This window comes from Aythya ferina, assembly GCF_964211825.1.
Source record: "Aythya ferina genome assembly, chromosome: 34".
Lineage (NCBI taxonomy): Eukaryota > Metazoa > Chordata > Aves > Anseriformes > Anatidae > Aythya > Aythya ferina.
The window spans coordinates 780,881-802,495 of record NC_140331.1 but is presented as its reverse complement, the minus strand read 5'-3'; the positions used below and the strand labels follow the sequence as shown (position 1 = coordinate 802,495).

Sequence of the window (21,615 nt, the reverse complement as noted above, 5' to 3'; positions counted from 1 at the left end):
ATAATTACCTGGTGATCTCATTGTCCTTATCTCAACTTTGAGCCCTTTTCATCGTATTTTCTGCCCATTCCTCTTTGAGGAGGGGGAGTGAGAGAGCGGTTGTGGTGGAGCTTGGCTGCCCACTCGAGTGGAACCACCACAGCCCTTCTCTTCAGGGCAAACAAACAAACAAACAAACAAACTGTTCTTCAGGGCCCAAACCCTTCTCCTTAGGGCAAAAAAAAACCTATTATTCAGGGCCCAAGCACCTCTCTTTGGGGCTGAAGCCCTTGTCTTCAGGGCCCAAGCCCCTCTCTTTAGGGCACAGAGTCTCATTGTGGGGGGCTGAATCTCCACAGTAAGCCCCAAGCCCTCTTTGAAGCAGGCATGGCCTCGTTTGTAGGGTATAATGAGACCTCTGAGGGAGCAAGGGCTCGTTGTAGGGCCCAAATCCTCATTTCAGGGCCCCAAACACCACGGTGGGGTCCACAGTCCCAGTTTTTGGTTTGGGATTTCAAAGTGTCCGTCTGAGCACTCACAGCCACATTTTAAGGGCCCAGACCCTCATTTTTAGGACCCCAAACCTTCTTTTAGCGTCCAGGTCCCATCTTAAGGGTCCAAGGCTCCCAGTTTCACCATCCAAACTCTGTCGGTCAGCACTGGGGTGACGTGACAAGGGGGTGGCAGCGGGGGGTACCCCCTAATTGAAGGATAAGGGTGTCCACCGTACCTCCCAGGAGCCCCGAGACCTACCTACTGGTGTGACTGGTACAGGAAAAGGATGAGTGAGGGGGACCCCAGTGCACCCAGTGCCCCCAAACACTCCTAATGGTGCAACTGGAGCACCATTAGCCTTCATTTTGGAACCCAAAGCCACATTTGAGTGTTCACATCCCCATTGTAATGGCCCAAAGCTTTCTCTAAGGATCCAAACCCCAAACTGCTTTACAGAGCCCAGTGAATCAGTTTGAAGATCAAAGCATCTGTTTTACTATCAAAATATCAAGTTTGGATCCAGATCCTGCTTTTTATGGCCCAAAGACTAGAATTTTTTAAATCAGTGTTATTTCCAGTCTCCTATACCTCATTTTGGGGTCTAAAACTTCCTTCAGAGGGCTTCCACCCTCAGTTTTAGAGCCTCATGCCTCCTATTTAGGGCCCAAACCCTTCTCATTAGGCCCCAAAGCCTTCTTCCCTTTCTGCCCCGAACCCCTCTCTTTTGGGCCCAAACCCTTCCCTTTATGGCCCAAACCTTCCCTTCAGGGCCCAAACGCTTCTCTTCAGGGCAAAAAAAAACACTAATTCTTCAGGGCACAAAACCCTTTCTGAGGGCCCAAGCCCTTGTCTTTAGGGCCCAAGCCCTTCTTCTCTTTAGGACCCAAATCCCTCTCTTCAGGGCCCATACCCTTCTTCTCTTTAGGGCCCAAGCCCTTCTCTTTAGGGCCCAGACCTAAGAATGATGGTGTCCGTGGGCATGGACACATTTCACCAGGACCCTCAGGGGTACTTCTCCATCCAAGTCCTGCTGCGTGTTCCCGGGGATTGCTGTACAGAAGAGCCGGACTGCTGTGCTGTCTTATTGGATATTTATTGAAGCTGCAGCCCAGGGCTCAGTAATTGCCCCAGGCTGCACCCCGGGGGGGCCTCCCCCAGCCCTTGAAGGAGGGTGGGGGGGGCCGTGGGGGCGGTGCCCGTGCCCATGAGGACTGGGGGGCGCTGGGCCCGTCGCGTGCCTTCCATGGTGTTTGTGGAGGGCGTGGGGGCCGCGGAGGCCGCGGAGGCCGGGCTGGTGGCAGGCGGGCAGGTCTTCCAGGCACTGCTGGTGGCCGCTGGCGTCGGGCCTGGCTCTCAGGCCTAGCACGGTGCTCTGGCCTCCTGGACGGGCTCAAGGAGCGGCCACGGCTGTCGCTCTGGGCTGCCTGGGCTGCGGCGAGGCGCCTGCGGGGACAGGAATTGCTGAGGCCGTGCTGCGGCTGCGGTGCCAGGCGGGTGCGAGGCAGCGGGGTGCAGGCACGTGGCTGTACGTGAGCTGTGGGCACGCAGTGCTCTGTGCAGAATTTGGGGCGCCATGTGCCCTGGGCTGGGATTCTGCTCCCCTCCACAACATTCCCCGGCTCGCCTCCTCCCCAGCGCCTCACCGGCCATCCTCACCTGCCTGCTCTGCACGTGCTGTCCCCCGCAGAGACAGGGGTGCATAGCTGGGCTCAGCATGGCCAGGCCCCAAAAACCACCGTCTGCCCTTCCCCAGAGCGCCTGGCAAGGACCAGCACTCAGCTCCCTGCCTGGCCCTGGCCCTGGCCCTGGCCCTGGCCCAACAAGGTGGCAGCCTCGGCTCACTGTTCGGTGAGGTGCTGCCCATCCGCTCTTTGGGATGTGTAATTAAACACACAAGCCCTGTCTGTGCTGAAGACACGCACGCTGGCAGCGCTCAGGTGCGGCTGTGACACATTAGATGTCACTCTCCAAGGCAAGGCCCTTTGCCTACGGCTGTCCCTGGCTCTGCTCTTGCTGCGGAAGGACCACGTTTAGCTAAGAGCAGCAACAGAAAAACTGGCTCCAGAACAGAATACCCAGGAATTAGAGGCCAGCTAAAGCAGCGGACAGCAGAAAGTTCAGAAGAGTCTGGTCAAAAACTAACTGCTCACTTCACAATACGCCAAAGACAACTGCTACCTGGCTAGCAGCAGACATATACTAATGTTAACAAAGTTAAGGAAAAGAATTTGGGAGCGGGGGAGAAGGAGAGGGAGTGTGGGAACAACAACTCACTGATTTTTCTGCCTCCAGCGCCGGATAAGCACGCAGCAGGCAACTGTCACAAGCAGGAGGGGAACCAAGAATGCCGCAGCGCCTTCTATGCAGTAACTTCGGAAATTTGGGGGCTCTGCAGTGTTTGCATTGTTCTCCCCATCCACGCCTGGAAGAACAATTGTGGACATTGCTGTGTCCTGTGCACTACCGGGAATTCAGGAGCACAGGAGAGCCAGTGAGGCAGTGCCCCATCTGCACTGGGTCAGGGCATCACTCTGGGCCGCGCTACACCGGAGGGAGGGGTCCCGTTTCCCAGCGTCTGCTCCATGGGTTTCACATGGCCTCGTTCCCTCAAGTGCAAAGTTGCAAAATCCCTGGGAGCGGGGTGCGCTGGGAGGTGACCCCTCTCTAACCACAGCCACAGAGCTTTGTGAGCGTCTCTCCGCTGCACTGCTGTCACATGCTGTCACAGCCCAGGGCAGACAGCCATCCCCAGGGAGCCACTCCTGCCTTCCTCTGCAACACTTGCTGCCTACTGACACTCTGGGCTTTGGCTGCTGCCATGAGGTGCAAGAGCAAGAGGTGCAAGGTAACAGGGCAAGAACCTGCACGCGCATGCTGGTTCTGCTTGGTGACAGCGGATGGCCAAGAAACAGCCTTTACCTGGGGTGGCAGTTGCCCGCATTGCCTCTGTTCCTTTGTCAGAGAGGGGCAGCGTGCGACTGCTTCCTTGCCAAAGCGCGTCCTTCGGCACAGTCTGACTGTCTGTCCCTTGAGAAAGAAAGCAGGACAGTGGGAATGTAAGTAACTGCTCCTCCTTGAACCATATTGTGGGCACAATTACAAGCAAACGCCCATTGCTGCTGGCTGGATACCAATGTTTGCACGCAACAGCTCGGACCAGTAATGGTAATGCTGGGCTAGAGGCTGCCCCTGGGACCAGGCTGGACCCACAAGCGGCAGCAGGGGCGCTCGGCCATCTCTGGGGCTCAGCAGTGCCTGCTAGGTGTGAAACGGAGTGTCTCCGTTCTGACCCATCCCTTCCTGCTGTGCAGGTTACGGTGCGTCCACACACGGATTTAGAACCTCAGCTTCTCAAGACTTATGGCGCACAGAGTGAAATATACCCACCAGGTGCTGCCTTCGCTAACTCCTTTCTGATTTCCTCTACGATGTGAGGGGACGCTGGGGAAGGTGTTATTCTTCCAGCTTTATCCTTTGCTCTTAGAGGACCTGAACAGAAAGGAGCAAGTTCACTTTGGCACCAGTGCAATTTGGAGAACCCGGGCATAGTCTGTGAAGTCAGTGAAATGACTCCCCAGCCCTGGGAGACCAGCTGGGCTTCAACGCGGGAAGCAGCCGAGGATCTGGCAAAGCCCTCCATGGGGACACTTCTGCAAGCAAAAACCCGTGAGAACTTTCTGTCTCATTTTCCAGCACTGGGGGATAGAAAGGATTTGATATATTCCTATAACCTGTTCAGGGACGTTAACAAAACTGCTGTCTTTTCTGAGAGAACTTGTTCCTTTCACATTGGACCACAAGGAACCAGCACTCCTTGGTTCACAGTAGCACCCTGACATGGATTCTTGATGAGGAAATGCCAAGGAAATTCAAGTCTCTTGTAATCGATGAAGTCATTCTTCTGGAGATGTCCATGGGCTGCTTGAACAAGACTTGGACCACTTTTTCAGCACATCTGTAAGCCTCACCACAATGTCACCACCATCAGCTTCTCCTGTGGTGCTCTGATGAGTTTTAGGTCCTGAATAAGCTGCGTGTGTCTTTTACAGCACCACCAGACCTACGAGCTCCTTGCCACATCTCCATTAAGTGTCCCCATCCTGTAACAGCACAAGGGGCTCCAGGTCCCCCTGCCTCTTCCTGGCTGAGGGCGTTGGCACGCGTTTGGGCAGCTGCACCTCAGCTGTGCCACCAGGGCCAAGCATGGACCTGTAATGGGACACCCTTTTACCAAGAGCCCAGGACCCTCTGTGAGCAATGGCTTTTCTGCAAGGAACTGTGTGCCCAGGGCAGGTTTAATGCCCTCAGTGTTTGGTGCCTTCTCACTTGGACAAATGGCCCTCTCCCTAGCGCCCTGCAATTGATGCTCAGACAGGCGGGGCTGTCCCACTTGTGCCCCATTAGAAGGGCCAGACACATGCACAAGGATGGGACCAGCTCTAGCACCTCCAATGCCAACAAGGTTGGTTTGTTTTTGGTGTGTGAGTGAGCGTTGACTGCCCCCCTCCCTACCTGCTGACCCAGGGGGAGCTCAGGGAAGGGGCTGGCCCGCAGGCACCCACTGTCTCTGCACCGAGCAGAGGCAAGAGGGGTCTCTGCTGCTGGGGGTCTGAGGGCTGCAGGAAGGGAGCTGCCAGCCTCAGGGCCACTGATGAGAGCTGAGAGAGAGCAGCACTGGCCCAGCTGAACCCCTGCCCTGCACCACGGGATCCCTGCCTGCCCTGCCCGTGTCCTGCCTGACACTGGGGCAGGACCAGGGGTTCCCAGGGGGGAACACTGACGCCTTCCATAGATCACATAGATCACTGGCAGGGCAACTCCTGCTGCAGGACTCAGTCTGTCCAGTGTGCATAGGGGCCGAGAGGGACTGTGTCAGTCTGCTTCCAAGTAGGTGCCCCAGGAGCGACTCTGCTGCCTTCAGGAGCCATCAGCCCTGCAGCCCCAGGGACATCTTGTGGGATGCAAGAGGGGCAGAGCAAGTGACACCTTGGGCTGAGCCTCTGCTGCTGAGCTGGGCTGGGCTCCTGGGACACAGGGAGCTTATGGCAAGTGAGCAGAGCTGCAGAGACAAGGGGAGAGGAGAAAACAGAGAGAGAGGTTGGAGGCAGCATAGGGTGGGAGGACAACTGCGAGCTCACTGCAAGAGGAATCTTCACCAGCCTTCACCCAGCAAGTCTCTGGCTGCGGGATGGTGTAGGTGAGTGCCTGGTAGAGCTGGCATGTCCCACAGCCTAGAGCACCCATCAGGACTCTCCCAGTTTCTCTGGTGTAGAGGAGGATGTGCTCCAGAGCAGGGTTTTCCCACAGTAGGGTGAGCATCCAGGGCATGTATGTGAGCATGGGCAGGGAGGAGAGGTGGGGACAGGGAGACAGCCACCTGCAGGGTCAGCCTTAGGTAGCAGACGGGGTGAGAGGGCTGCTACCACAAACACCATGGCAAGGAGATTCAGACGCCTCCCTGCCCCTGCCCCTGCAGTGCAGAGGCCTTTGGTGGCACAAGTCCTTGTTGTCTCCTGGCCAGCAGAGCCTCTGTCACCAAGGCCATGGGCTCCTGGCTTGAGTCAGCTCCTTGGCAGCTGGAGCCCGAGGAGGAGAAGCTCCCGAGTGCAACCTGTCTGCCCTGTCGCCAGCCAGCGGGAGTGCTGGGGAGCTCTCCCATCCCCTTACTGCCCACGCTGCCCTTGCTTTGCCCCTCACGCCCTGCAGCAGCTCCCACACAGCAGTGCAGGTCCTGCTGTGCAGCTTTGTCCAGCCCCGGTCCCTTGGAGCACCTCAGTGCGTGGGACCTGACAGCACGGTGCGTGGGGCTGGGCAGCGAGCTGGCTCTCTGCAGGCAACCTCTTAGAGCACACCCAGGAGCTTCTTCTGCTGGAAGGTGCTGAGCAGCCCTTCTACATTGCAAGTTGGTGACATGAGAGGTAAATGTTGAATTTTGGAATATCTCAGCAGCTTTCCAAGGGGGCAGCCAGAGTAGAGCAGGGCTGAGTCCTTCAGGAGAAGAGACCCTGCTCCTCACGGTGCCCTGAGCCAGCATGAAGCAGAGCTCCAGCCACAGAGGTGCATGAGGGTGCTGAAAGGAAGGTGAGTGGCCATGTGCTTTTGGTGATGCTGTGGGACTGGAGGGCAAGGAGTGGAAAGAGATTGGATCGGAGCAGTCCTAACTTATGAGTGGGCTTATTCCTTTGGCAGCACCCCATGAGCAAAGGGATCAGATGCCCAACAGCAGCTCCATCACTGAATTCCTCCTGCTGGCATTCGCAGACACGCGGGAGCTGCAGCTCCTGCACTTCGCGCTCTTCCTGGGCATCTACCTGGCTGCCCTCCTGGGCAACGGCCTCATCCTCACCGCCGTAGCCTGTGACCACCGCCTCCACACCCCCATGTACTTCTTCCTCCTCAACCTCGCCCTCCTCGACCTGGGATCCATCTCCACCACTCTTCCCAAATCCATGGCCAATTCCCTGTGGGACGCCAGGACCATTTCCTATGCAGGATGTGCAGCCCAGGTTTTTCTGTTTCTATTCTTGATGACAGCAGAGTATTCTGTCCTCACCATCATGGCCTACGACCGCTACGTGGCCATTTGCCAGCCCCTGCACTACGGGACCCTCCTGGGCAGCAGGGCCTGTGCCACCATGGCAGCAGCTGCCTGGGGCAGTGGTTTCCTCTATGCTCTCCTGCACACTGCCAACACATTTTCTCTTCCTCTTTGCAAAGGCAATGCTGTGGACCAGTTCTTCTGTGAAATCCCCCAGATCCTCAAGCTCTCCTGCTCTGGCTCATACCTCAGGGAAGCTGGGCTTCTTGTGGTTTGTCTTTGTTTAGTATTTGGTTGTTTTGTTTTCATCCTGGTGTCCTATGTGCAGATCTTCAGGGCTGTGCTGAGAATCCCCTCTGAGCAGGGCCAGCACAAAGCCTTTTCCATGTGCCTCCCTCACCTGGCCGTGGTCTCCCTGTTTGTCAACACTGGCATGTTTTCTTACCTGAAGCCCCCCTCCATCTCCTCCCCATCCCTGGACCTGGTGATGGCAGTTCTGTATTCAGTGGTGCCTCCAGCACTGAACCCCCTCATCTACAGCATGAGGAACCAGGAGATTAAGGATGCCCTCAGGAAACTCATGAAATAAAGATTTTCAGAAGGAATGAACTTCCCACCTCTGTGTTAGACTGTGTGTTGGCTCTGTCTCAGCTGGAGTCACCTTTTCCCTGCAGCAGCCCACACAGTGCTGTGCTCTGCACTCATAGCTGGAACAGCACTGATAATCACTCAAGTGTTGTGTCTGTTGCTGCATAGTGCTGGCACAGCATCAGGACTCCTTGCAAGCCCCCAAGAGCCAGCAGGCTGGGGGTGGGCAAGTGATGGGGAGGGGACATTGCCAGGGCAGCTGACCTAAACCAGCCAAAGGGATATTCAATAACACCTGATGTCACACACAGCAACAAAAAGGGGGGCTCTCGTGGGGGAGGGGGTGTTCGTCCTGAACAACCACTATGTGTTTTGAGGTCCTGCTTCCCAGGACATGGCCGAACATCGCTCATTGATGGGAAGTAGAGAATAATTTTTTTCCCTCTCTCTGTGCTTGCATGTGGACTTATTTTTTCCTTTGTTTCTTTTTTCCTCCCCATTCCCTTTCCCTTTAATTAAACCTTTCTCATCTCAAACCTTGAGTTCTCTGTGTTGTATTTTCTCCCCCTTCCTTATTGAGGAGAGGGGGAGTGAGAGAGTGGTTGTGGTGGGGCTCGGCTGCCCACCTGAGTAAAACCACCACAGGGGGGAAAACAGTGCATTCCCAAAGTGGATAAAACACTAGAATTAAACTGTAATGTAGAGATCTTGTTTGTATGATACACATATGTGAATTCAGCTTAAAGGTCTAAATTCAGGCTTCTCTCATGTTGCAAAAGTGACAGTGAAACCTCTGCACACTGTCAAAATAGCACAGAACCAATAACAAGGATATCCAATATATGTTGCAGGGGAGATCACAGAATCACAGAATCACAGAATTTCTAGGTTGGAAGAGACCTCAAGATCATCGAGTCCAACCTCTGACCTAACGCTAGCAGTCCCCACTAAACCATATCCCTAAGCTCTACATCTAAACGTCTTTTGAAGACTTCCAGGGATGTTTGGTTCTTTGTGATTTATTTTTTTTTTTCATAGGTGGTTGTGCTTTTGGCTTTTAGAGAACTTACCCAGTTAAGTTAATTCGTATTGCCTTCTTTTCCTACTTCATGCATTCAGTGTATCTTTAGATATATCTTGAAATTAGGGAGCTTATACTGGAGGCACAGGAAAAACCAGGAGCTACAATCCAGGTGAGATGTTAGTGACGAAGATGTGTGACTTCTTTTAAAGGTCCAGCACCCTACTGCAAAAATGCTTGTGAATGTTTCCAACAAGCAAGAGCAAGAAGTTAGAGATGAAACTAGCTTTGTCCTTGTTCTTGATCAAGTCCTTCAGGAAATAGCCTAAGACCTTCTGAGGCTGGGATTATCAGTCTCAAAGGCAAGCTCTATTGTTACTGCCGTTCTGGAGATTTAGTTCACACTGCCATTGGTCATAGAACTGTGAATAGTCTACTTCCTTCCAAGTGAATTTTTAGTCAGTTTTTGTTGCTTGTGATTGTTTGCTTCCCTTGTAAGCTTTTCCATTTTTTTATGTTGTATGGCCCTTTTCCAAGGAGGTAGAAGCAATACGGATGCACAGCCAGGTGAAATATTTGTTGTTTACTGCACAAGTGAGTGAAAGATATGAAAAAGTTGTCAAGGAGGCCCTAGAAATCCTTCCAGATGTGGTGTGCTGTTTGCAATGAACCTTGGAGATTTTGAAGTGGCATCTGTGTTGCGTATTTCAGTGATACGCAGAAAGGATGGCACTGAAGGCTTCTTTTGTTGAAGCTTATTGCTCAGGCCTGTAGTAAATGGATAAGAACATACCTGTGCATGCATCTAAAAACTTTAGTGGCTTGACTAACTTCATAGAAGACAAAAGTTGTGGTTAGTTTATCAGGGTAAACTGATGGAATACATCAGCCTCTGAAGTTAGTATGACATTGAACTCTTTGCTGACACTGTGGCTCAGAAAAGACCTGTACTTTCTACTAAATCTTTACAGAAATAGCTTACTGCTTTTATCTTTCAAGCAGAAAACCAAAAGCAGAAACTGGAGGGACATCAAGGAGGCCAGCAGGGGGCTATTCAGGGGACCACACAGGGAAGGGGAAGCAACGGCCAGGTGAGGGGTGATCCCTTTTAAATAGCTTTATTTGCTTCTTGGCTCTTGAGTCAAAACACCCATAGCTATGTTGCAGGACCAGCAACATGCCTGCTCCGGCTGCTCCAGCCAGAGCCACACTGTGATATCATCGTGGTGACACTGGGTCGTCATGGTGACGTTTGAGCTGCCGCTCCTGCTCCCTCCCCACACCACGTCCTCCCTTCCCAGATCCCCCTGTGCCCAAACGCAGGAGCTCCGAAGACTCCCTCGGCTGCCCTGCCTCCCTTCCGTCACTTACTCTTTCCACTGGCCTTGCTGGCAGTAGCCTCTGCTGCAGCCATTTTGCAGCCGTACAGCTGGCAGCGCCTGGCAGCCCCACACTGCCCGACCTGCACCTGCGACCAAGACAAGGCAGCTGCAGGCGACAGAATGGCACCCAGGCATGGCACCTGCTAGACACAGCAGGGATAGCAGCACCCCCTTACAGGTTCATAGTCTCTTAGTTCATAGGTTGATTGTGCTGAAGTTAATCTGTTTTAATAATAAAACTTTTGCAGTTCCAGTTGTCTTTTTTGTATTATTCTTAAATGAGGAAATCTCAGATTGAATTTGTATTTTGTCTCTCAAAAGGAAGTAGAAGCAACTGTTCTAATATCAGTTTGATCGTTTTCCAGAACAGACCAGCTCTCTAGGTTCTTAGCCATAGAGAGTAAAAGACTGGAAAATGTCTGCATGCCACATGCACCGAGGATGCTCTTCCTAATGACGACTTCTGACGGAAAGTTAGGAGAGAGTAATTAAATAACAGCATTTTAATTACAGAAAACTCAGAAAGGGAATGTCACAGAATCACAGAATTGTAGGGGTTGGAAGGGACCTCAAGAGATCATCGGGTCCAACCCCCCTCCCAGGTTGCCCAGGTAGGCATCCAGACAGGCCTTGAATATCTCCGGAGAAGGAGACTCCACAACCTCCCTGTGCAGCCTGTTCCAGTGCTCTGTCACCCTCACCGCGAAGAAGTTCTTTCGCACACTGCTGCGGAACTTCCTGTCATCTATGTTGTGGCCATTGCCCCTTGTCCTGTCCCCATAAACCACCAAAAAGAGGTTGGCCAAATCCCTCTGCCTCCCACACTTAAGATATTTGTAACATTAATAAGATCCCCAATTCACCTTCGGGTGAATGCTTGCAAAGTTCACACTAAATTGGCAGGCAGTAACAACCCTTGATTTAATTTCTGAGCTAACTTTTACGAAGGAGCTGAGAAACCAGTGGCTTTGGAGAGTCCAAAACTGAAAAAACAGAGACCAGAGTTCAGAAGCTATGAAAAGAGACATATTGAGCCTTTACTCTTATAAGAATATTATAATGGATACAAATTTGAGAAGTATTTTAAATTGTAAAACCCCATTCCTTTAACATACCACATACCATTGCTTTGGATCTTCTGCTGTGAGTCTTGGGGAAAATCAGGTAAAGAGATGGCCTGGTTTCAGCCAGGATAGGGTTCTTTTTCTTCATAGGGGCTGGTATGCGCATTTTGGAGGAAAGTAACTCCAAATCCCAAATATAAACAACTTCTATAGATAGAAATGTGAGGAGTCCAAAGTAGTGAAATCTGAAAGACAGCTAACTTTGCTAGGCTTTCTATGAAAGAGGTCATCATTAATCCAATATTTGAGATCCTTCTATGGAAAGCAAGAAATTTTTTAAATCCAGATGCCAGGTGCCACAAAGAGTAAAGAGATTTGATGTAAGGGTATCTAACAGATTTAAATGTGGGTAAATATTTTGGTACTACCGTAACGTCCAGTCATAATCAGTTGCATGCAACTTTTTGACCCTTTTTTTTTTTTCCCCCCAGTCATTTACCCTCCCACATAGAATGCAACAAAAACAGATTTAGTAATAGAAGTAAGTATTCAGATAATCTTATAAAAATGTTTTGGATATTCCAAACATTTTGGTCAGGAGTTGGCAGGGCTGATAGATAGGGCTTTAAACTAGAGTCGAAGGGGAAAGGGGCTAAAACCAGGCGCGCCGGTGAAGACCTAAGGGATGGTACGCTAGAATCAGAGGGGCTGTGTGCCAGTGAGGTCCTTCGGTCAGATCCACAAGGTGCTGAGTGTAAGGAGATGCACTTGAAATGCTTTTACACAAACGCACGCAGTATGAGGAATAAAATAGATGAGCTAGAAGTCCTGGCCCAGTCCCGCAACTACGACATCATCGGCATAAGCGAAACCTGGTGGGATGAGTCCTGTGACTGGGGTGTTGCGATAGATGGTTACAGGCTCTTCAGGAGGGACAGGCAGGGTAGGCGAGGTGGTGGGGTGGCGATGTACGTGAAGCAGGGGCTGGACTGTGTGGAACTTCAGGTCGGCGATGGCAAAGTTGAGAGCCTCTGGGTAAGGATCAAGGGACGAACGAATAAAGGGGATGTCGTTGTGGGAGTCTATTACAGACCGCCTGGCCAGGACGATAGCGCCGATAAATTATTCTTTACAGAACTAAGAGAGGCCTCGAGATTAACTCCCCTTGTCCTTATGGGGGACTTCAACTTGCCGGACGTTAACTGGGAGTGCCACACGGCTGACACGAGCAAGTCCAGGAGGTTCATGAAGCACCTAGATGATAACTTCTTGGTGCAGGTGCTAACGGAGCCAACTAGGAAAGGTGCCCTCCTAGACCTGTTGCTAGAAAACAGAGAGGGTCTGGTGGGAGATGTGGTGATTGGTGGCCGCCTCGGTCATAGCGACCATGAAGTGGTTGAGTTCAAAATTTATGGTGACAGAAGGAAAAGTGCCACCAAAACCTCATCCCTAGATATGGGGAAAGCGGACTTCAGGCTGCTCAGGGAACTAGTCAGAAAGGTCCCCTGGGAAACTGCTCTTGAAGGCCTCGATGTCCACCAGTGCTGGTCACTCTTTAAGAGATGCCTCCTAGAAGCACAAGATCAGGCAATTCCAAAATATCGCAAGTCAGGCAGGCGGGGCAGGAGGCCGGCGTGGCTGACCAGGAACGTTCTAATGGAGATTAGGCGGAAACAGAGAGTGTTTCGCTACTGGAAGGAGGGCCAGGCGTCATGGAAAGAATACAGGGATGCTGTTCGTGTTTGTAGGGAGAAAGTTCGAGTGGCCAAAGCACAGCTAGAGTTGAAGCTGGCTGTGTCTGTGAGAGAAAATAAAAAGGTTTTTTTTAGATATGTAAATGGAAAAAGGAGAACTAAAGAGTACATAGGGCCGCTCCTTGATAGGGAAGGTCTCCTCACAGATGATGACATAGGCAAAGCAGAGACGCTTAACGCCTTCTTTGCCTCTGTCTTCAATGCCGATGATGGGCTTTGGGACCCAGGGTGCCCTGAGCTGGAGGGCCGGGACGGTGGGGATGACAAACTCCCAACTGACCCTGAACGTGTGCGGGATTTGCTACTCCACCTGGATCCCTACAAGTCCATGGGTCCGGATGGGATTCATCCCCGGGTGCTGAAAGAGCTGGCGAATGTCATCGCAGAACCTCTTTCAATTATTTTTCAACCATCCTGGGAATTTGGAGAGGTCCCGGTAGACTGGAAGCTGGCAAATGTTGTGCCAATTTTCAAGAAGGGTCAGAAAGAAGACCCTAGCAATTACAGGCCTGTCAGTCTCACATCAGTGCCTGGTAAAATCATGGAGAAGATGGTTCTCAAACTTATTGAGGCGCACCTGGGGGACAAAGCAGTCATTGGTCCCAGCCAGCATGGGTTTGTGAAGGGTAGGTCCTGCCTAACTAACCTGATTTCCTTTTATGATAAGATCACCCGTATGGTGGACCAAGGGAAACCAGCTGATGTGATTTTTTTGGACTTCAGCAAGGCTTTTGACACGGTTTCCCACAGGATCCTACTGGACAAAATGTCCACCATACAGCTAAATAAAAACATCATACAATGGGTGAGCAATTGGCTAACGGGCAGGGCCCAAAGGGTTATGGTAAATGGGGCTGCGTCAGGCTGGCGGGCGGTCACCAGTGGGGTCCCTCAAGGCTCCATTTTAGGGCCGATACTTTTCAATATTTTTATAAACGATCTGGATGTAGGAATAGAGGGTATTTTGAGCAAGTTTGCTGATGACACCAAACTTGGAGGAGTTGTGGACTCAAATGAGGGCGTAAAGGCCTTGCAGAGGGATCTGGACAGGCTGGAGAGCTGGGCGATCACCAACCGCATGAAGTTCAATAAGAGCAAGTGCCGGGTCCTGCACCTGGGACGGGGAAACCCTGGCTGCATGTACAGACTGGGCGATGAGACGCTGGAGAGCAGCCTAGAAGAGAGGGATCTGGGGGTCGTGGTAGACAGCAAGTTGAATATGAGCCAGCAATGTGCCCTGGCAGCCAGGAGGGCCAATCGTGTCCTGGGGTGCATCAAGCACGGCATCGCTAGTAGGTCAAGGGAGGTGATTGTCCCGCTCTACTCTGCGCTGGTGCGGCCTCACCTCGAGTACTGTGTGCAGTTCTGGGCACCACAGTATAAAAAGGACATGAAACTGTTGGAAAGTGTCCAGAGGAGGGCTACGAAGATGGTGAAAGGCCTGGAGGGGAAGACGTACGAGGAACGGCTGAGGTCACTGGGCCTGTTCAGCCTGGAGAAGAGGAGGCTGAGGGGAGACCTCATCACAGTCTACAACTTCCTCGTAAGGGGGTGTCGAGAGGCAGGAGACCTTTTCTCCATTAACACCGGTGACAGGACCCGCAGGAACGGGGTTAAGCTGAGGCAGGGGAAATTTAGGCTTGACGTCAGGAGGGGGTTCTTCACAGAGAGGGTGGCTGCACACTGGAACAGGCTCCCCAGGGAAGTGGTCACTGCACCGAGCCTGTCTGAATTTAAGAAGAGATTGGACTGTGAACTTAGGCACATGGTCTGAACTTTTGGGTAGACCTGTGTGGTGTCAAGAGTTGGACTTGATGATCCTTAAGGGTCCCTTCCAACTCAGGATATTCTATGATTCTATGATTCTATGATTCCAGCTGGTTATAGGAAAGCACCCAAAGATCAAAACATGCAAAATAGCACAGAGAAGTTGATAAAAGTGCAAGTGAGTCTCAAAAGTGCGTGACTGCTTCACATGCAACCAAGAATCGTACAGCAGTGTTCTAGGTGTCTTTGCTGAAGTGCATTGTGTTTCGTCATACAGGATCAGACTGGAGGCTTTGCCTTTGGTTATTCCATTTCACCAAGCATCTCATCACTTGTCTTAATGTTGGTGTTGTCCAGTGCCTGTTGGCTTTTGATTGTGAAAAGGCATGGAAGACAAGCTGTGGTAATGCAGCTAGAGCTAGGAGCTGCCTCTTCCCGAGTAATGTCATCATGCCTCTGCTGTGACCTTCTCAATTCACTTTTGACCATGTTCCAACATAATCAAAGCATCTCTCCGGCTCATCTCTCTCCTTATCTTCTGCTTTTCCTTCTATCTCTACCTAGTCCTTAGTTTTGAGCCAAAATGCCATGCTGCAGTTTCTCTGAGCTCTTTCCTTACCTGTGTATGTCTTTTCCAAGACTCCGGGGAGACACCCTCAGAACTGAAAGTGCTTCTGAAGTAAAAGAAATAATGTGTTATTTCTGGATTGTGGAATGACAAACAAAAGTAGGCCTCCTTTGATTTTCATGACAAAGCTTATCCCGCTTTTGGCTCAGAGAGAGTTCATTTCGTAGTAGCTGGTGTGGTGCTGTGGTTTGGATTTAGTATGAGAATGCTGCTGATAACACAGCGGTGTTTCAGTTGTGACAGAGCAGTGCTTACCCAGAGCCCAGGATTCGTCAACTTCTCGCGCTGCCTTGCCAGCGAGGAGACTGCAGATGCTCAAAAACAAGTTGGGAAGGGACACAGTCAGAACAGGAGACCCAAACTGGCCCAAGGGATGTCCCATTCCGTATGGCATCATGCAGAACAACAAAACTTTGGGGGTTGCCCATGGATGGAGAGGTGCTGTTTGGGGCCTGGCAGGGTATCAATTGGTGGATGGTAAGCAATTGCATTGTGCATCATGCCTTTTGTAGATATATTATAATTGTAGTTGTTATTGGTTTTCCTCCCTTTACTGAACCATTCAACTGTCTTTATTTCAACCCACAAGTTCTAACTTTGTTGTTTTCCCAATTTTCTCCCCCATCCCACTGGGAGGGTGGGGGAATGAGCGAATGGCTGCGTGCTGCTTAGCAGCCTGCCAGGTTAAACCACAACAGGAGAGTAACACCACTGTATATACACTGCCTCAGAAATGTTTTTAATACAAACGGGTACTGTTTGGGGCAACGTAATTGAAGTCTAGTCTGGCATTCCACCTAGCATGATGTAGTGCTGGCAAGTGGCACGACCCTACAGGAAAAGAGCCACAGACTTCCTGGCTGACAACTGTAACATTTTCAGGAAGCATTTCATCATTTAACCATTCTGCTTCCTACCTGGAAAAAAAGAAGTGCTCCTGTAAGTCCTGCACTAGTGAAGTAGCTACTACCAGATGATGGCATGGAGAATGTGAATTATATGGTAAAAAAAAAAAAAAGACAAAATGTTAAGTCTTGATGAATCACTGGAGTACTAACTGGTAAGGTCACTGTGTCCTCTTTGCTGTCTTCCTCCTATATGGGAGACCTACAGAAAATAAAAGATGATAACCTGGTAGATAGTCATCTTGCATGTAACCTTACTGTGTTCTGACACATACACCAAAACCATGATCTTCAGTCTTGATTAGTTAAATTCTGTACCAATATTTCTGAAGAGAAAACTGCTTGTTCAGAAATGAATGAGTTCCCCTTGATGTAACACACTCCTGAGTGTTATTTCACAAAAAAATACTTTGGATTATTAAATTATAAACAAGGGTAATGTTTTAATGTGTGAGATAAACCAAAATACTATGGAAACAGTATTTCTGTGCAAAGTGACAGTTGCCTAATGGATATTTCTTTTCCCCTTTAGCAATGAACAAAATGGGTGCAATCATCTGGCCAAGCTTTTTGTTAGCAATGATGCTGCTACTATCTTGAGAGAGCTGGAAGCAAGTTTTCCTAGAATAAGATAGTTCAGTTGGAAGGGACCTTCAAAGATCGAGTCCAACTGTCTGACCTCTTCAAGGATAATCAAAAGTTAAAGCATATTCTTGAGGGCATTGCCCAAATGCCTCTGGAACACTGGAAGTCATGGGGTGTCAACCACCCCTCAAGGATGCCTGTTCCAGGGTTTGATCACCCCACAGTAAAGAATTGTTTCCTAATGTGCAGTCTGAACTTAAGCGTTGCAGCTTTTCACCATTTCCATGCATTCTAGCATTCTTGCTTCAGAAGATGTCAAGGCTGTAAACTACTGTTTCTCTTAGCATGGGTCCAGATGGCTCTGGATGCTAACTGGAAGTGTGTCGCCCTGCCAGATGATTTGTGTATGACATTTTGTTTCATTATTCACTGGACTGGAGTAAAGTAAATGAGCTATATCCAGCATGGGGATCAAGCAGTTGCAGAAGATGCGTAGTAATTGAGTACTTTTTTCTCCCAAACCACTGCAAATTTAGAAAAGAGTATGCCTAGACAATCCAGTGTTTGGAAAACTGACTGAAATATGTGGTGTATTAATCTCCTGATGTTGGTGGTTGCCAAGTTTTGTCTGCCTAGAATATGGTAATCAGATATATGATGCTGGGGATATAACAGCATCCTCTTCTGAATAAAGTCAAAATTGTGGAAAGACTGACTTGTAGCTTTTTTCTCATACTATCCAAAGTGTATCTGTATTACTATGCAAATAATACTTGTAGTGGTTTAACCCAGCCGGCAGCTAAACACCACACAGCCGTTCTCTCACCCTCCCCCCTCCCTCGCTGGGATGGGGGAGAGAAATGGGAAAGTGAAGCCCATGAGTTGAGATAAAGACAGTGTATTAAGACAGGAAGATAATAATAACAATAATGATGATAATATTACTACTACTAATAATGTGTACAAACAAGTGATGCACAATGCAATTGCTCAGCACCCGCTGACCGATGCCCAGCCAAACCCTGAGCAGTCCTGCCCCCCTCCCCCGGCTAGCCACCCCTACATATTGTTTAGCATGACGTCAGATGGTATGGAATACCCCTTTGGCTAGTTTGGGTCAGCTGTCCTGGCTCTGTCCCCTCCCAGCTCTTGCTGCACCCCCAGCCTGCCCGTTGGCAGGACAGAGCAAGAAGCTGAGACGTCCCTGGCCTGGTGTAAGCACTGCTCTGCATCAATTAAAACATCGGGGTGTTATCAGCACTCTTCTTATCCTAAGCCAAAACATAGCATTCTACCAGCTACTAGGAAGAAAATTAACTCTGTCCTAACTGAAACCAGGACACCAGGATGGGAGAAGGGAGTCAGCCGAGTCAGTATTGCAGGTTTGTAGGCTTATAGACTCTGCTACTTCCCATATTGACCACAAACCCACTGGAGGTTGGAGTTGTCTTGCCTCGGTTCAGGTGTGCACAAAACAGGCACCTGTGTGTCAACTGCGTGTCTTAGCTCCCATTGGAATTATTGGAAATGGAGGCCACGAACTCATGATAAACTTTGAGGTGGCAGAGGTGGTCCAAGATATAAGCAGGTAACTGCAAGCTGAGGTGGACCAATGTGGAGAGGCAGGGCACTGTGTGAGGGTGTCGTCCGGGAGCCTTGTGGGGAAGGTCTTCTGCCAAATGAAATGACAGCAGGTGCCCAAGTTGAGGATAATTGATCAAGTTCCTGCTCAGGCTGTTCGCAGAAGCCCCTTGCAGTATTCAGCTGACTCAGTGGGGTACTAGGGAGCTCAGAGAATTACGGAATAGTTTGGGTTGGAAGGGACCCTAAAGATCATATAATTTCTTTGAAATGATATCCCCCCTGCCATGGGAAGGGACACCTTTCACTAGACCAGTTTGCTCAAAGCCCCATCCAGCCTGGCCTTGAACACTTCTAGGGATGGGGCATCCACAAGTTCCCTGGGCAACCTCTTCCAGTACCTCACCACCCTCAGAACAAAGAACTTTTTTCTAATGTCTAATCTAAATCTACCATCTTTTTTCAGTTTAAAACCATCACCCCTTGTCCTATCACTACACTCGTTGATGAGAAGTCCCTCCTCAGCTTTCCTGTAGGTTCTGGAAGGCTGCAATGAGGTCTCCCTGGAACATTCGTTTCTCCAGGCTGAAGAACCCCAGCTCCCACAGCCTGTCTTCATAGAATAGGTGCTCCAGCCCCTTGGTCATCGTTGTGTCCCTCCTCTGGACTCATCCTAATACGTCATGTCCTTACACTGGGGGCCCTGGAGCTGAATTCACTACTCGAGGTGTGGCCTCCCCAGAGCCAAGTACAGAGGAACTTCCTGCCAAGGCAATGCTGTGGATCAATTCTTCTGTGAAATCCCCCAGATCCTCAAGCTCTCCTGCTCAGACTCCTACCTCAGGGAAGCTGGGCTTCTTGTGATTAGTGTCTTTGTTGACTTTGTATGTTTTATTTTCATTGTGCTGTCCTACTTGCAGATCTTCAGGGCTGTGCTGAGGATCCTCTCTCAGCAGGGGCGGCACAAAGCCTTCTCCACGTGCCTCCCTCACCTGGCCGTGGTCTCCCTGTTTGTCAGCGCTGGCATGTTTTCCTACCTGAAGCCCCCCTCCGTCTCCTCCCCATCCCTGGACCTGGTGATGGCAGTTCTGTACTCGTTGGTGCCTCCAGCACTGAACCCCCCTCATCTACAGCATGAGGAACCAGGAGATCAAGGACGCCCTGAAGAAAATGTGGCAACGTACAGTATTTCAGCATTTATAAAGTACTCTGCTGCTCATATGATTCCCAGAATTTCACATGAAAACCCAGGACTATCTTTGTCCATAGTTTTTTTTTTCTTTTCTTCCCATTTTTTCTTTGTTTTGTCTTTGTTTGCTTTCTTTCCATAGCAACCAGCACAGATGACCCCCAACACCTTTAAAAGTAGATTCCCAGCAGACCTTACTAACTAGTTCTCTGAGCAGCCTGAAATCTGCTTTCCCAGTATCTAAGGTCAACGTTTTGGTGGCAGTTTTTCTTCTATCACTAAAGATTTTAAAGTTGACTGTTTCTCTCTTACTGTGGCCAAGACAGACACTAATCACCACTTTACCAAAGAGACCATCTCTATTTAAAAGCAGCAAATACAGGAGGGCACCTTTCCTAGTCGTCTCCCTTAATATCTGTACCAAGAAGTTATCAGTGTGAATTAGGAATTTCCTGGACCAGTTTGCATCAGCTGTAATCTGGCAAGTTGAAGTCACCCATAAGGAAAAGGCAGCTGATCTACAGATTTCCCCTAATTTCCGATAGAATGATGATATATATATATATATGCTGATATCATCCTGTTGGCTGAGTGGCTTATAGTAGACTCCCACAGCAACACATGCTTTACTTGCTTTTCCCTTAGTCCTTACCCAGAGGCTCTCAACCATATCATCACCAACTGCAAGCTCTGTACAGTCCAGCCCCTCCATTACATACAGTGCCACCCCACCACCTGCCTGCCCTGCTTATTCCTCTTGGAGAGGCTATAACCATCTACTGCAGCACACCAGTGTCCTGGTTTCAGCTGGGATAGAGTTAGTTTGTTTCAGAGTAGCTGGTATGGTGCCATAGTTTGGATTTAGGATAAGAATAATGCAAATAACCCAACGACGTTTTCTTTGCTGCAGAGCAGAGCTTTTACTAAGTCAGTGACTTAGCTTCTCTGGGAGGAGTTGTCTGGAGGGGGCTGCCATTGCTCAGGGATGGACTGGGCATTGGTCAGTAGCTGGTAAGCAATTCAGTTGTGATGTACATTCTGTTATCATTACTATTATTATCCTTTTATTTTTTTTTTTCCCTGTCCTATTAAATGGTCTTTATTTCAACCTATGAGTTTTACCTTTTTTTTTTTTTTTTCCCTGATGCTTTCCCCCCATTCCCATGAGGGGGATTGAATGGTGCTGAGCTGTTGTGGCTTAACCTGCCAGGCAACCAGTCACAGCACTCTTCCCACCAAGTTTTGCTTATGGCAAATGTATTGCAATGCAGGGACTGAGCCAAAGTTTCTAGCTCCTCTTGCTTCTGTCGTGCTGTGTACATCGGTGCAGAAACATTTCAAATGTAATTTATTGTACCCAGCGCCTTGTGGAGCAGATTGAAGGACCTCACTAGCACACAGTCCCTCAAATTTTGGTGTGCCATCCCATAGCTTACGACTGGAAAGCCTGATTTTATCCCTTTCCCCCTTCAAATCTAGTCTAAATCTATCTGAAATCTAGTTGAAAGGACAGCCCACAGTGAACTAACATAGATTTACCTAGGTAGCTAAGGCACATGACTCCATTTCCTCAGATAAATACCTCTGCAGGTTGCTTTGAATATAACAAGTAGGGAGAAGGTTCAGTTGTCCTCCATGTGTGCCTCTGCTTTCATTTCACTTGCCAAAGGGATTTCCCACCAGGCCCCAGCTGCCGCCCTGACTCCCAGAAATGCTGTGTTAGAGCTTGCAGATACCTGCAAATATCTCGGATCACCTCTAGCACTGAGTTTGTGTTTGACCAGCTCACTTCTACCCTACAATATCTATTATTTACCTTGGGAGGTTAGACGAGAGTATTTTGTGCACGCTTGAGGGGAGGCCAGATAAATGCCTGAGACGTGTATGGAAGAAGCTGAACCCCCTTCCAGCCCCAGGACTACACAGCCAGGATGAGATACCTCAACTGGCTCAGCTGAATCCCTTTCTTGAGCAGGAGTAAAGAGATCTTTCTGTCACTGCCCAGGTCTGTCATGGTACAAGGGAAGGTGATTCGCCTACCTAACTCTGTCTCTGATGGAGAAATGACACTACTGGAAAGAGTTGCCTGTCCACAGCTGAAGGAGGGAACAAAAGTGATTACTTCAGTCTAGTTCCAAG

General features: G+C 49.9%; 3 protein-coding genes and 1 long non-coding RNA gene across 11 annotated transcripts in view; 1 reads left to right on the top strand and 3 right to left on the bottom strand.

Moving 5' to 3' along the window:
• Nucleotides 1-21,615, bottom strand: part of LOC311425839 (uncharacterized protein) — a 329,482-nt gene that overhangs the window by 19,857 nt on the left and 288,010 nt on the right. The window lies entirely within an intron of this gene.
• Nucleotides 1-21,615, bottom strand: part of LOC311425795 (uncharacterized protein) — a gene marked incomplete at its 3' end in the record, with an annotated part of 311,807 nt that overhangs the window by 2,336 nt on the left and 287,856 nt on the right. The gene's annotated exons all lie outside the window — the stretch shown is intronic.
• LOC311425823 lies at nucleotides 1,552-3,890 on the bottom strand. The gene is made up of 4 exons (XR_014686430.1): nucleotides 3,862-3,890; nucleotides 3,394-3,501; nucleotides 2,749-2,896; nucleotides 1,552-1,917 (listed from the first exon to the last, which is right to left on the bottom strand). It is a non-coding gene; the product is annotated as an uncharacterized lncRNA (long non-coding RNA).
• LOC311425792 (olfactory receptor 14C36-like) lies at nucleotides 6,687-7,601 on the top strand (the record flags this gene model as incomplete). Its single annotated transcript, XM_084501803.1, has 1 exon — nucleotides 6,687-7,601. One exon carries the CDS (start codon nucleotides 6,687-6,689, stop codon nucleotides 7,599-7,601), a length of 915 nt encoding a protein of 304 aa, XP_084357929.1.